At 42.4% G+C, this 15393-nt stretch overlaps 1 protein-coding gene across 6 annotated transcripts in view; it reads left to right on the top strand.

The window, feature by feature from the left end:
* LOC147009954 (uncharacterized) overlaps nt 1–15393 on the top strand; it is a 101478-nt gene that overhangs the window by 2105 nt on the left and 83980 nt on the right. For all 6 annotated transcript variants that reach the window (XR_015053073.1, XR_015053074.1, XM_085863313.1 and 3 more), the window contains exons 3-4: nt 2846–2902; nt 3058–3165. Coding sequence is in view for 4 of the 6 variants with exons in the window: in XM_085863313.1 (XP_085719439.1) it covers nt 2846–2902; nt 3058–3165 (165 nt within the window). In the remaining 2 variants the exon portion in view is untranslated. The remainder of the gene's footprint in view (nt 1–2845; nt 2903–3057; nt 3166–15393) is intronic.

Here is a 15393-nt window from a genome sequence, read left to right as displayed (position 1 = left end):
CCAAATCCAGATCTGGCCTGGATACTTTAGAGAAATAATGATAGATCCCCAGACTCCGCTTTGCCAGTTCTTACGTTTCTTCTGATCCGCCATGTTGCAATTGTTGCTCTTGAATTGTCAGTGCTGAGAGTTCCCATTAATTGTTTAGGATGAAAATCAACAAATATTACACTCTGATGATTGCAGATGTTTTACATTAACATCTGAAAACACTGTGGGGTAACACAGAAAGGTAGGTTGCTGAAAATCTCACAACACTGAATTTCTGAAGCGCTTTAGCGTTTCATAAGCAATACCGCACACACATCTGTTTTACACTGATTCTACAGTCGGCATCTATATACAAAAGGAGCTCGACCTCAGCATGCTTGCGTCCGTCCGTCTCTGCCTGCCTGCATGTGTCTGTTCGCAATTGTCCCACAGGGGATACCACTAATCAAGCCCAATCTACAAACAGTATGATATAGTTAAGTAAGGTGAGTAGAGATAGGCTGGTTTCAATTTACATTGAAACAAAAACTCTTCTTCCTTTATCTTCTTCTTTACTTATAATAATGGTGAGTCTCATTCAATCCCGTGTCTCATTTTGATTGGATTCAGAAAATGCTTGCTATATTTAACATAATTTTTTTCAAAATTTCCATTTGCGATATATATTCAATACGTTTGTTGTTTTGTTTTTTTTTTCCAACTTTTCCATTTTATTCATATAACAGTAATATATAGCCCAATCAAGCAGTATTTCTGATTGTACAACGCCTTTTGCTCGACTTGCAACGGAAGTGAGAAAATTGTACAAAAAAAGCAGCTGATATTTCAATAATTTATTTGCATGATTTTTAAAGGGTGAAAGTAAATTTTTTGCTGGGTACCCCTTCTAGTTCACTCTGAATTGAACTGTCCAGATTTGCAAGCAGCTAAATGACTCTGTGATCTCATGCGATGAAAGTAAGCATGAATGGCCTTGTATCTTCTGCAACACAACGGAAAGCACGACAAGGGATTCATTATCTTGCCAAAACGAAGTTTTTGCAAGATATGTTAGTCAGCTTGTTCGTTTTTTTTTTTGTTTGTTTGTTTGTCTGTAATCATGTATAAAAAAATTCTGCGGAGCACAGTTATCATTGGAAATTTTTGTAACTTCGCATATCAGAGGCCGAAAGAGGTCCCTTTCAGGGCACAAAATTTTGAAGGTCAAAGGTCAAAGTCACTTTGTCGCAAATCAGGGGAGTCGACGAAACCCTTATTTTTTGAGTAATTTTGATCGGATCGTCTTCAAATTTCATGGGAATATAGTTCATGGACTGGCGCTCAGCTGATTAATTTTTGGTGGCTATTGGCCTTGACCTTCATTTTTTTTTTTTGTCTGTAATCACGTATAAATCACTCTGCAGAGCACAGTTATCATTGGAAATTTTTGTAACTTCGCATATCAGAGGTCTATCGAGGTCCCTTTCAGCGCATAAAATTTTGAAGGTCAAGGTCAAAGGTCAAGGTCATTTTGTCGCAAATCAGGGGAGTCGACGAAACCCTTATTTTTTGAGTAATTTTAATCGAATCGTCTCCAAACTTTATGGGAATGTTGTACATGGTCTGGCGCTCAGCTGATTAGTTTTTGGTGGCGATTGGCCTTGACCTTCATGGTTAGCGCCTGAGGTCAAACATATTTGACCCCAAGGTCAAATTTTCAAGTTTTAGGAACCATATCGTGTAGTACCTCAAATTGAACACCGCGATGAGTGCTTTCTAGATATGTCAAGCTTGAGACATTATGACATCATTTGGTGACGTTATGAGGCAAACACATTTTTCATGATTACTCTGTAGAACGATTCTCATCGGAATCTCTCCTAGGCAGATATTCCTCAAGGAGTCGCTCCTGGTGGATAGCAGCTCTGTTCACCTCAGTGTGACCTTAAAGAAGTCACACGTGGTCACCTTTTGGCAAGATACGGGTCACCCTGCGGGTGACATTGGTTTATTTTTTTTTTAATCACCAGAAAAATGGAGGAGCGCTCACACCCCATCCACCCACGCTGGCGACAGTCCAGTAATAACCCATAACTGGAAGGGCACTCGATAGAGCGCATACCTCCGTCACGTAATGCGTGATCCAAGAGAACATATTAGGCCCATTTACATTTTTGAAATATCGTGCTATATATCGTTTTTGACCCCATCTCTCAATGGTGAAGAATCACTTTTATAATTAAATAATTCTCATATCCAGATCCGGATTTGGATCTTCACCAAAATCGAATCAACTCGTTGTGGTCACACACCCAACCTGTCCACCAAGTTTCATCCGAATCCGTCCACAACTTTTTGAGATATCGTGCTATATATTAGTTTAGCACTACCTCTCAATGGTGACGAATCACTTACAAAAATTATCGGATCCGGATTCGGATCTTCAACAAAATTGAATCAATTCTTCCGAGTCACACACTCAACGTGTCCACCGAGTTTCGTCCGAATCCGTCCGCAACTTTTGGAGATACAGTGCTATATATCATTTTCGGCCCGATTTCTCAATGGTGAAGAATCACTTAAAAAAATTCTAGTAGTCGGATCCGGATCTGGACTTTCACCAAAATCTAATCAGTTCGTCCTTGTCATACACCCAACCTGCCCACCAAATTTCATCCGGATCCATCCACAACTTTTTGAGATATCTTGTACACAAACAAACAAACAGACAGAGAGGGGTGAAAACATAACCGACTTCACCCTCGGTGGTGGAGGTAATAACATTGTACAAGTTGAAGATAACGATGCTGGATGATGGGAATGACCTGACGGGTTGTGTTGAGTTTGGTTTCAGACTCGATTCTTGTTGTTATAGATTTAAATGAGGAGCTGAAGGTGAAACTTGAACTTGGGGAGAATTGTTCTTCACAAGGTGAGTCCAGCACGACGTTTAACCATTTATTCACAGGATTTAAATTAACTTTTCAATTTATTATTTTATAAACGATAAAACTGTATAAATTACCTCAAGATGTTCTCAGTATTTTAAACCCTCCACGGCCCCGACGTCCGTCCATTTCTCCACAGATGAAACGGGTCGCGTTAGCCCCGGAGGTTTCCATGGTAACGTTCCTCCGATGTTGGACGTCACTCGTGTGAAGGAAGAGCCGGGTGAAGATTCCCTCTCAGCAGAAGGTGAGCGATGAATGAAACTCTGAATCATTCCCAAGTGTTTTTAACCAAATTAATGTTTTTAACTCACTCCCTTTGTTTCATTTAATTTTGCCTGAAACAATGTCGAAGTGTAAAGCCTCGTTTTTATGAAGCCCAGTTGATGTTTGAGCTCTTTGTTCTTGTCATTTCTGTCGAGATATTTGATGAACAAAATATGTTTTATTTCTTGTCCCTGGATTTCTGAATGTGAATTTCTAGTGTAGATTCTTAATTTTGTCTCTTTCTTTCCGATTTCGTATTATTGTCCAATTTTGATACCCTGTTACTTGAATGGTCAGGTAATCCAGAACCGCTTCCTGATTCAACCTCAAAAATATTTTCTTGAATGTAAATCAGTTTTATATGAAGGTGAAGATAGGATTAATTTCACAAACCATTCAGATGTTAATGCATGTTTATTTGCTTGTTTTGTTACTTTAAAGCCTGTTTTGGCCTGGCTTAAGATCTTCGGCTACTGAGTTTGAGCCCCTGTCATGCCATTAAAATAACATCAGGTGAGTTCACTCAGCCTGTCATCCTTCCGAAATTGGCAAAATGAGTACCAGCTTACTGGGAACAATGAGTCATTAGGGTATCCTACATCTTTGTAGCGACCCATCCAGGATTGTGTCCCGTAGCCAAGGAAAAACTGCTTTTGCAGATGTTGTGTGGATTGTGCTTCCCCACTGATGGACCTCTAGTAGCTTGTACATGTTGCTGCGTGTGAGCCTTGGGAGTAACTGCTGAATTATTTCTATCCAGGTTCTTCCTCACATCTTTGTTCTTTGTTGCTTTCACACTTCTTTCTCTTTTTTTTTTTTCATAATTCTCTTTATTCATTCTAATTCTGGATTTTCTTCTCTTTCACCTCTTTTATTCTATATTCCTCTCTTTCATTATCTCTCTCTCCAAGGAGAAGTGAATATTTCCAGAAAATTTTCGGTACAGCTCACTTGGCTGTGCCTGGATGGGTTTGAGGGTAGTGGAGTAGAGGCTGAAACCCGAATCCTATCCAGGTTCCTCCTGATGACTCCATCTTTCCTCTTTATTTCTTTGGGTTCCTTCTTGGTCTTCTGTTTCAATATGCATCTGAAAATGCAAAAGGAGTTCTTGATGGTCTTCTTTTCTTCTTATTCTCCTTTTGTTACTCACTTCCTCATTTAATGAAAATACATACAGAAAGTAGCTTAGATGACACTAACATTGTAATGCTCTAAAATGAAGGAGAGATTGCTTCTCATCAACAAAAATAATTTGTTTAAAAAAGTATATATTTTGTTTTTTCAGTGAGTCATTCCCAGAAGTAACGGCACAAAGGAAAAACAATAAGCACTTTTTGTGAGGAAGTTGCTAGACTTCCCCTGTAAGGATGGCATGGACACTCCATATGTTTAATACAACACAAATCCTCAAAAATATCTTCAAAGATACAACTTGTTTTCCGATAACATGCCTACCAGTCCAGTTGTCTGTGGATGATTTCACATCCATTTGCACTTATGGACAGCATTGCTGAGCTACAAAACTAACTGAAAAAAATAGCCCGTTTGTAATTATTATTCTTATTCTTTTCAGACAGCCTAACTCAAAATTGGTGTAGGCTCAGGACTTGTTTAAAACATGAATATACTGCATTTTATCATGTGAAGGTCCATGACTACTTACATTTTTCATAACTTGAAAGGATTCCATGAAAAGTAAGCATAACTGCTTAACTACACATAGGAATATGAAGAGAAATGGGTAGGCGGGATCACGTCTGTCAATCAGCCTGGTGGGGTCGGGGCTACATAAACACATTGCCCGAGGGCCAGTTACACCTAAATGGGTGTGGTAAAAGGCATAATATTATGTACAGCCAAAAACCATTGTTGCCAGACATACGATAATTATAATCGTATAAATACGATAATTATCACAGGCATGATGACACGTGCACAGAGTGCACAAACGTTCTTCCGTCCGTAAAGCTTGCAGGCACGCACGCACGCACGCACGCAGCCATGTAGTTTGTCATCAACTCGTTGTCATTGAAGTGCGACATATATTACATAAAGTTGGTGATAAAAAATGGAAATGCGGTGATCCTTTGCTTTATGGAAGGGTTACGTTCTGTAAGGTGAATTTCTGTAAATCGAAACCAATTTTCTCATTTTCTCCTCATTATATGCAAGTGGAGATGGTCTTCTACAGAAGAAAATCTTAACTGCAGGATATAACAAATACACTTAATCAGGCAACAAATTTATTAAAAGGCTCTATACATTACTTTAAACTTTTAACTATTACTGTAATATTGTGTATGTGTACTATAATGGAGATCAAATAATAATCCAAAACTCTGGGAGCGAGCGGAAGAGGATGTGAGGAGGAAAAAAAGGGGGGGGGGGTTAAATGGGGGTGGTGCTCTAGATAAACCATCCATACATAATTTTATAGCCTGGGACACCCATGCATCCGATGATGACACTTAAGAGTGTGAAAAAACGAAACTAAGATTATTTACTTCTCTGATTGTAACATGTGTTTATTTAATTAGGCACAATCCAGGGAATCACTAATACTTCAAACACTCTCCAATTTAAACCCAGATGTTGACATAATTTGTTTAAGCATGAGTTCCAATAGTCAAATATTATATCAAATGTCGAAAATACTTACAGTAATATGAATACAGTACGTACTATGTACATCTCACCTCTGAAGGTTTACATACAGTACTAACTTGTTGTAAAACATGACCTGAGGGCACCTATAATAAGCAAGTTGACTTGCAGTGCATATATACTTTTGCCCTGAGGTCTTGGAGTGTTTGTAAAACTGATGAAGAGAGAGAAAAGAAAACAGTTTTTAGACTCAAATTTTTGTTGTAGTGAATTTTGCTTTCTGTTGTATTAATTTTAGTCACAACTTCTTTGTTTCCGTTGCAGCATATTTCCTTAAAGTGAATTTCCAGATTGCGGAGGATTACCGTATATATTTTTTCAAGTGCAAAAACAAATAATAAAAATACACCCGTGCGGGAGTGACAGTCATCTCTGCGAGAAACAAGCATGAGTTCCTGTTACTAGGGTGTAGTTTTCTCGGGTCAGGAGGGATTTTTGGCCAACTTTGAAGTCACGTGAGGCGAAAGCGAATATCGAAAATCCGGCCGGACCAAATCTAGATATTGTCCCATAGATTCATATGCCACAATCAAATTCAAGATAACTTAAGAAATGTAGGAGGAGATAGATTTTGAAAATCGTCATTTTGCAACTACATGAAGCAGTTTTTGCAAAATTCAAAGTCATGTGACGTGTACGTATTCGAAGATATCGGTATTCTTTCGAATGTACATGAAAGAAAAGGTCAGCTGCTATGCTATGACACCATTCACTAACTTTTACCATGCCCAGTAGAGAATATATAGCCTCCTGAAGGTAGGGCAGTTTTTGCAAACTTTGAAGTCACGTGACGCGAAAACGAAAGCGAAATTCGAAAATCCGTCAGGTCAGGTTCGATCTGTGACCTGCTACAGGTACCATGTAAACCTGTACTAACCTGTTCCATGGTCGGGTTGTCGGCGACTAAACCGTCTCCCCCACCAGGTTTTGTGGTGAGGGCGGTGTTTGGATATGGACACCCAGCAGGATTAAAAACAAAACCTGTCAAAGGGCGGAGGAGCTCCTTGTGAGCCAACGGCCATCCATATCTAGTGCCCAACTGTGTCTGCAGACGTCCTCCTGCAGTTGGGTTACTTCTTATTAGGAGGTTGGTGGCAGGATTTGCACTCCAGCTACCGTAAAACCCTTCATTCCGCAAAACGTAAAAACGCAAAAAAATCTGAAAACCCACTCCGTGGGAGTACCTCCTGTGCAGCTTCCCTTCGCAGGGCAGCTCACCGGATGACAGGATTGGGGCAAAGCCTTCGGGACCCCCAATCTTTGATCGGAGGGAAACCACGGGGTAACATCCCTGGGTCAGATTGCGGGAGAGTGTGTCGGAGTGGTGCTGAGGTGTCGTCCACCAGACGGCGGTCTCCTTGGGTTAACCTGAGGCGGTCCCTTCGGGTAGGTGCCTGGAATCTCCTATCCCTAAGAGAGGATGATCACCTGTCTCTGTTATCATCTGAGCTCAAGCGTTTGGACATCGGGATTGCAGCTCTCTCTGAGGTTCGGAGACCAGATTGCGGCGAGATAATGGTGGGTGGTTACACCTACTATTGGTCTGGTCGCTCTGATGGTTACCATACCCAAGGAGTTGCTGTCGCTGTGTCCAATAAGCTGACCCCAATGATAATTGAGGTAACACCGGTCAACGAGCGTATTATGAGATTAAGGATTCGCCACTCCTTAGGTGTCATTTCCCTGGTCTCTGTTTATGCTCCGACTGAGGCGAGTGATCTCACCGTGAAGGATGCATTCTACGCCACACTCGAGTCTGTGGTTGATCAGTGCCCCAGACGAGATACACTTCTCGTCTTGGGGGATTTCAATGCATCGACTGGAACTGATAGGGATGGTTATGAGGTGTGTGTTGGTCCCCATGGGTCAGGAACTATGAACCAGAATAGCACTAAGTTCCTTGACTTTGCAAGAAGTCATGGACTTAGGGTGGCTGGTTCATGGTTTCAGCGCCCACAAGCTCATCGCTGGACTTGGTATTCCAACGCTAGCGGTGTGGCAAAGGAGATTGACCATGTCCTCATTGACGGTCGTTGGAGGATGATCCAGAACTGCAGGGTCTACCGGAGTGCTCAGTTCCTCAATACTGACCACAGGCTTGTTGTAGCAACTCTAAAGCTGCACCTTAAATCCTGGAGAATGGTACCATCCCAGCCTAGGCTGGATGTTGCCAAGCTCAGGGATGAGAGAGTAGCTGAGGAGTTTGCGAACAGGCTGAGTGGACACTTGGGGGTCTGGGTGCTTTGGGGGGTCCTGAAGAGTTGTGGAGCGCCTTCAAGACCACCGTCCTTGATGTTGCCGGTGGATGTCTTGGAACTCACCGCAGGGCAAAGAAGAATTTTGTCTCTCGAGGGACACTGGATACCATTGATCAGAGTCGCAGGGCCAGGCTGAATGGCAGAGCTGAGCTGTTCAGGGAGCTGAGGCGTAAAACTGTACGTGCACTGAGGGTGGACAAGGAGGCCTATGTGCGAGGAATCTGTGAGGGGGTAGAGCATCACCTGTGGACAGGTGATTCTCGTCCCGCTTACAGGGGAATTCGCGCATTACGTTCATCCAAGCCCATCCCTCGGAGCACTGCAGTTCGAGCAGACAGTGGTAGGCTCTTGACAGAGCAGTCTGAAGTGAAGGCCCGCTGGGCCGGTTACTTTGAGCGGTTGTACCAGGCTGATCCCCCAGCTGTCGAGTTGGACGCCAAGGGTGTTACAATCCCTGTTGCTGACCCTCAAATCAACTGTGGTCCACCTTCGCTTGTGGAAACACGGGCTGCGGTGAACCAGTTGAAACGGGGCAAAGCTCCAGGGATCTGTGGCATCCATGCCGAACTTCTCAAGGCTGGTGGAAATGCTGCACTCGTGTCGTTGCCTGCAGTTTTGTGCTCTGCCTGGAACACAGGCATCATCCCAACTGACTGGAAGAGGGGCCTTGTTGTCCCTCTCTGGAAAGGGAAGGGTGATCGCCAAGACTGCAACAACTACCGAGGGGTGACGCTGCTCTCAGTGCCGGGCAAGATCTTTGCTCGGATAATTCTTGATAGGGTTCGCCACCATCTGCTTGAGCACCAGCGTCCAGAGCAGTCAGGCTTTACACAAAAGAGGTCAACGATTGACCGTATCCTTGCACTTCGTGTCCTCACCGAACGCAGACGAGAGTTTCGGCAGGGGCTGCTTGCAGCCTATGTTGATCTCTGTAAAGCGTTCGATTCAGTGAATCGGGATGTCCTCTGGAGGATTCTTGGTCTTCGTGGGGTGCCACCAAAACTGATCGATCTGATGTCTGAACTCTACTCTGGTACTGAGAGTGCTGTGAAGTGTGGTGGTACTACCTATGACTTATTTCCAGTTGTTACTGGAGTTCGTCAGGGATGTGTACTTGCCCCCACACTTTTCAGCACTTGTATGGACTGGATTTTAGGGAGGATGTCTGAGAGATCAAGTTGCGGTGCATCGTTTGGGAATGTCAAGATCTCGGACCTTGATTTTGCAGACGATGCAGTCATCTTTGCGGAGACTTTAGACATCCTTTTGGGGGCCCTCGAGGTGCTGAATGAGGAGTCGGAGCCGCTGAGATTACGGGTTTCTTGGGTCAAAACTAAGATCCAGGCTTTCGGTGACATCTTGGATGCTGCTGTCCTGTCTGTGTCTGTTTGTGGTGAGGATGTTGAGGTCGTGGAGAGATTCACTTACCTTGGCAGTGATATTCATGTCTCTGCTGGCTGCGAGTCAGAGGTCAATAGACGTCTGGGTCGGGCCTGGGGAGTCATGGATTCACTGGATCATGGGGTGTGGCGCTGCCGGTACGTGTGCGGGAGGACGAAAGTCCGAGTCTTCAGGTCCTTGGTACTTCCAGTCTTGCTCTATGGGTGCGAGACTTGGACTCTGACCAAGGATCTGAGAGGGAGACTTAATTCCTTTGGTACCAGGTCCCTTCGGAGAATCCTTGGTTATCGCTGGTCGGATTTTGTATCCAACGAGCGGTTGCTGAGAGAGACTCGGATGAGATTTGTTACCTGCATAGTCCGTGAGCGTCAGTTGCGGCTGTATGGACATGTGGCTCGTTTTCCTGACGCTGATCCTGCTTACCAGATTCTCTCAGCGAGGGAGTTTCATGAGTGGAGGAGGCCAGTGGGCCGACCACGTGCCTCATGGTTGCAGCAGGTTGACCATCATCTCAAGGAGATGGGGATGGGCCTGGCATCTGCCTGGGGGATGGCCAGACGGAGGCCCCTGGAGTACCGGCGGAAAGTGGACGCAGTGACGCACTGTTCTGGCACATGCTCCCATACCTGACCTGACCTGTCCCAACCAAATTTTGATATTGTCCCATAGATTCATATGCTACAATCAAATTCAAGATCGCTTGAGAAATGGCAGAGGAGATAGAATTTGAAAATCGTCATTTTCGCAACTTCAAAGGCCTCATGACCTTGACCTTGACCTTCGCTGACCTTGAAAGTCATACCCTCGTGTACGTCTCAGCGACCTCTATCAGGATCACTAATGAACAGATCTCCCGCTTCAACTTCATTGTGAACAGACGGACGGATCGAAGGACATCGACACCCATATTATTAGGTCATGCTCGAAGAGATGACCTAAAAAGCATTTCAAACAAGAAAAAGAACAATCAGAGATCGCAGACCCTCGCCAGGACTTTTGTACGGTATATTTTGTGTGGCGTTTGTGTATTGGTGTGTTACTTAATTAATAAGAGACATCATTAGAACTGCCACTTTCACTGCTGGCATTGATGACCGGGTACCAAGATGCCCCGCTTTGATGCGACCCCGCTTTGATTGACATCTGACCCTGACCCACCATTTTATTATTATTCAATTTAATTTAGAATGGGATAAAAAATAAATTCAATTCAAATCAAATGGAAGACTAAATAGGTACAAGTCCTGCATTGGAGTAATCAGAAGGAACCCAAACAAGCAGAAAGCAAAGATGACATCATCAGGAGAAACCTGGATAGGATTCACATTTCAGCTGCTACTCCTCTACCCTCAAACCCATTCAGGCACAGCAGCTAAGTGAGCCTTCAAAAAAAAAGAAAAAGAAAAATAAACCAATGTCACCTGCAGGGTGACCCGTATCTTGCCAAAATGTGACCACGTGTGACTTCTTTTAGGTCACACTGTGGTGAACATAGATGCTATCCACCACGAGCGACTCCTTGAGGAATATATGCCTACGAGAGATTCCGATGAGAATCGTTCTACAGAGTAACCATGAAAAATATGTGTTTGCCTCATAACGTCACCAAATGACATCATAATGTCTCAAGCTTGACATATCTAGAAAGCACTCATCGAGGTGTTCAATTTGAGGTACTACACAATATGGTTCCTAAAACTATGTTTGACAAACAAATATGTTTGACCTCAGGCGCTAACCATGAAGGTCAAGGCCAATCGCCACCAAAAACTAATCAGCTCAGCGCCAGACCATATACTACATTCCCATAAAGTTTGGAGACTATTCGATTAAAATTACTCAAAAAATAAGGGTTTCGTCGACTCCCCTGATTTGCGACAAAGTGACCTTGACCTTCAAAATTTTATGCGCTGAAAGGGACCTTTATAGGCCTCTGATATGCGAAGTTACAAAAATTTCCAATGATAACTGTGCTCTGCAGAGTGATTTATGCGTGATTACAGACAAAAAAAAAAACAACATATGAAGGTCAAGGCCAATCGCAACCAAAAATTAATCAGCTGAGCGCCAGACCATGAACTATATTCGCATGAAGTTTGAAGACGATCCGATCAAAATTACTCAACAAATAAGGGTTTCGTCGACTCCCCTGATTTGCGACAAAGTGACTTTGACCTTTGACCTTGACCTTCAGAATTTTGTGCGCTGAAAGGGACCTCTATAGGCCTCTGATATGTGAAGTTACAAAAATTTCCAATGATAACTGTGCTCTGCAGAATTTTTTATATGTGATTACAGACAAAAAAAAAACAAAAAAAAACATACAAGCTGACTAACATATCTTGCAAAAACTTCGATTTGGCAAGATAAAAAGAACCCAGATCAAAAAATTAAACAATTATGGCTGCCAGACCATGCGTCCGATCAGATAAAGTTCCCTCGATTTGTGCAGCCGTTCTGGAGATTTTTTTTCTATAGGTTTTAGGGTAAATCCAATATGGCTGCCAAATCATGTGACCTATGGCATCATATGTGTGAACATTTTGTTCCTCATGGAAAGGCCGTCATACGTGTAAAGTTTCGCCTTGATCTGTTCAGCCACTTCAGAGAAGATTTTTGAATGTTAAAAAAAAATAAAAAAACTTGGCTGCCGAATCACCTGACCGATGACATCATCAATTATTTTCTGTGAACCATTTTATCTCTAGATGACCTTCAAAAATGTTCATACTGACCAGATGTAGTGTTCTACATATGCAATTATGACATCATAATAAAGGAACCTATGATGTCACAAAAGATTCATGCTTATTCCTCATGAGGAGGACTTGCCACGGACCAAGTTTCAATTTTTTCCTTGGTGCGCTTTCAGAGATACAGAGGTCCAAAGTTTTTCCATTTTTCCAACATGGCTGCCACATGGTGAAACCACCTGTGGTCTGTGGTCGCAGCTGCCACATGCCACAGTCGCTCCTATGGTGAAAATTTCATCTCAATCTGACAAGCGGTTGCAGAGAAAAACACGAAAGTTTTGTGCAGACAAACAAAGAAACAAACAAACAAATGGACTCAAATGCAATACCCTCTCCCTTCGGTGAGGTTGAAAATGCAAAAGGATGAAGAGGATGATGTGTAAACAAGGTAGAGATGGTCACAAGAAATGATCATGTGAAACCATACCTAGTTGTGCCTGCAAATGACATGCTAAAGTGTGTGGGTGCGTGTGTCATTGGTTATCTGCTTAGGTCTTAGTTATTTTATAACTTGGTTTACAGATCCGCCGACGTTATATTTGCCAAAATGAAATATAAATATAAAACACATTTTTCGCCATTTATATTTATACATTTTCTGCCGAAGGTGCAAAAGTTTCAAAACTTTTGTCACCTTTAACCAAAATGCCCAGTCATCTTTAACCAAACTTCGCAGTAGTCTTCGGTCATGGTGTCTGAGCAGTGGCCAGCGTGGTTCAGATTGACTGTGGTTTCTGGGGCGAAAGTGATTGTTAAGAAGTATGTCAGCGGTATAAATTTGAGTGACTGTATTGGTGATTTAATCACGCAACATCTTGATGACGAATATTCTGGCCGAACTATTGCATCACTTCAGTGCAGCAGCAGGGATGATTCGCAGGCTACTCTCGATCGTTCCGATTTTGTTTCCGTCGAAAGTTGTACACCGCTGTTCGTATTGAAAGATTTCGGTGCCAAGTACGTCAAAGTTTTCCTGCGAGATGCTGATATTCAGCCTTCAACAGACCAGAAATCAGCCTTTGATGTGCTCATGGGGATGAGGAGACTGTACGATCAGATGCCCACTGAAAAGTAAGAGCTGGTTATGACTCTGATTGACTGTTTTGAGTGTGTTGACTCCTAGTAGACACCTTTTTTTTAATCATATCCAGCACTATGCACTGGTGTGCATGCACACATCTACGACTTGGACAGTAATTTTCTCAGCATTGTTTCCATTTGTTTGATGATCCAACAGGTTTCTATAAGACAAACATGCCAGACTATTATATATTGTAAAAAGAAGTTTTAATCCTTCTTTATTGTTTTTCACATCAGATGATACAGTAAACATGGGCATCCTGCATTTGAATGTTCTTCCATCTTCAATGTTTTCTTAGATCCTCCTTGTCCAGGATTTATATTTATTCCCCCCCCCCACCTACCCTTGTCTTTTCCATGGAACATCCGAAAATAATCATAAAAATATATAATTTCTAAAAATTGAAATTATATTTAGATTTATATTTCGACCTACCGACCCTACATTTCAGCTGAAGAACTGCATAAACCAAGTTATAAAATAACTAAGGTCTAATGACAAAGTCTTGGTATCCTTATTAAATTTTAAACAGATCTCCTTTAATAAAATTAAATAAATCACCACCGAATAAACAACAATAAAAAGTTAACGATACAAATAATAAGAATAAATCGGTCACTAAAATGCTCCCCAAATCACCTAATTTGAGAGAAATTAACGATGTAAGTTTTGCAGCAGCACTGTATGTCCAAGAGAAAATAACAGGCAAACGACAACACAAAAATATAGATCTGATAATCTCACCAGAAACAAAACATCGCCGTGGAAACTGAGACTTCAGAAGCAGAGACTGACTGAGGGTGGAAACGGGACAAATAGAACAATTCAAGAGGGGAAACAGGTCCAAAGCTCAAGAAGAGAATTGGACAAATTAAAAAGAAATACAACTTAGAAAACAAATAGGCCAGCGGTAAACCTCGATAAAGGGATATATTTTAGGAGTTTAATCAACCGGCTTGACACAAAGCTACAACAGGTCTCATATGAAAGATGGTGATCTCAGTAATAAATGTAGCCCTGTTGTCCTCATATTTTGGTGTGCGGTCCATGAAATATTCACATTTGAAGGATACACCCATCTGAATATTTGGACCATTTCAGAAAATCACAATTTCCCATAAACTACAAGACAAAGAGCCCTCTTCCTACACGTTTGGTATTGAAATGTGTCAATTGGACATGAGAATAATGTAGTATCACAACCACATCATTATATGTTAGGGTTAGGGTTTAGGTTAGGGTTAGAGTTAAGGATGCTAAGAGCAGCGGTGGCATTGTTGGCCTAACGAGAAAGGAGTCTGCACTACTTCGGTGGACAATCACACGACAAAGCTTGGGAGAATATGCATCTGCCATACAATCCAGAAGTGGGACCATCCACAAGGATGACATGGGTCATGAACAAATGCGCCCTGCAGTTCTGAACCATTATGAACAGCATGTACAGCAATTGATTTGTCATGTCGAAGACAATATGACACATCCGTTCCGAACCACTGATCATCCAAATGAACATCTTGTGAATATATCAAGTGGTGTCATCGCTTCCAAGGATATTCAGAAGTTCTTGTTGTCTGTCCACGACCTGGGGAAAAGACAGATGGAAGAGTACATCACAGAATCTCTTTGCACTGGGGGGCAGAGAAGCATGTACCAGCCAATCCCAAAATCCAAACTCAAAACGTTTTCGATTTCCAAAAAGAAAACAAAAATCCTGATTTTGGGTCAGAAAGCATTGGTTGCAATCAACCCGGAATTGGTTTTCCGCCGTACTTTGCTATTGACTCGTCCGCCTTGTCCTGAACTATCCCATTACGTCTGTTCCGACATCTATCTTTCATGAAGATGGAGCTCCATGGAAGAACACCAAAGCAGAACAAGGGCATATTCTCGAGGGCCTAGTCGATGAAGAGCACGAAAACACTGCCAGTGATAACCAACATCGCAGCGTGTTCATCAGGGATGCTATGGCTGAACTCCATATCCTGGGTGAAAATGGTGGTACGTTTGGTAACTTGGCGCAGTGTTACCTAAACCAGTTGCTTCATTGC

Source organism: Eptatretus burgeri, chromosome 17, assembly GCF_056783735.1.
Source record: "Eptatretus burgeri isolate ZD-2024b chromosome 17, Ebu_testis_v1, whole genome shotgun sequence".
NCBI lineage: Eukaryota > Metazoa > Chordata > Myxini > Myxiniformes > Myxinidae > Eptatretus > Eptatretus burgeri.
This window is presented reverse-complemented; position numbering and strand designations above follow the sequence as displayed.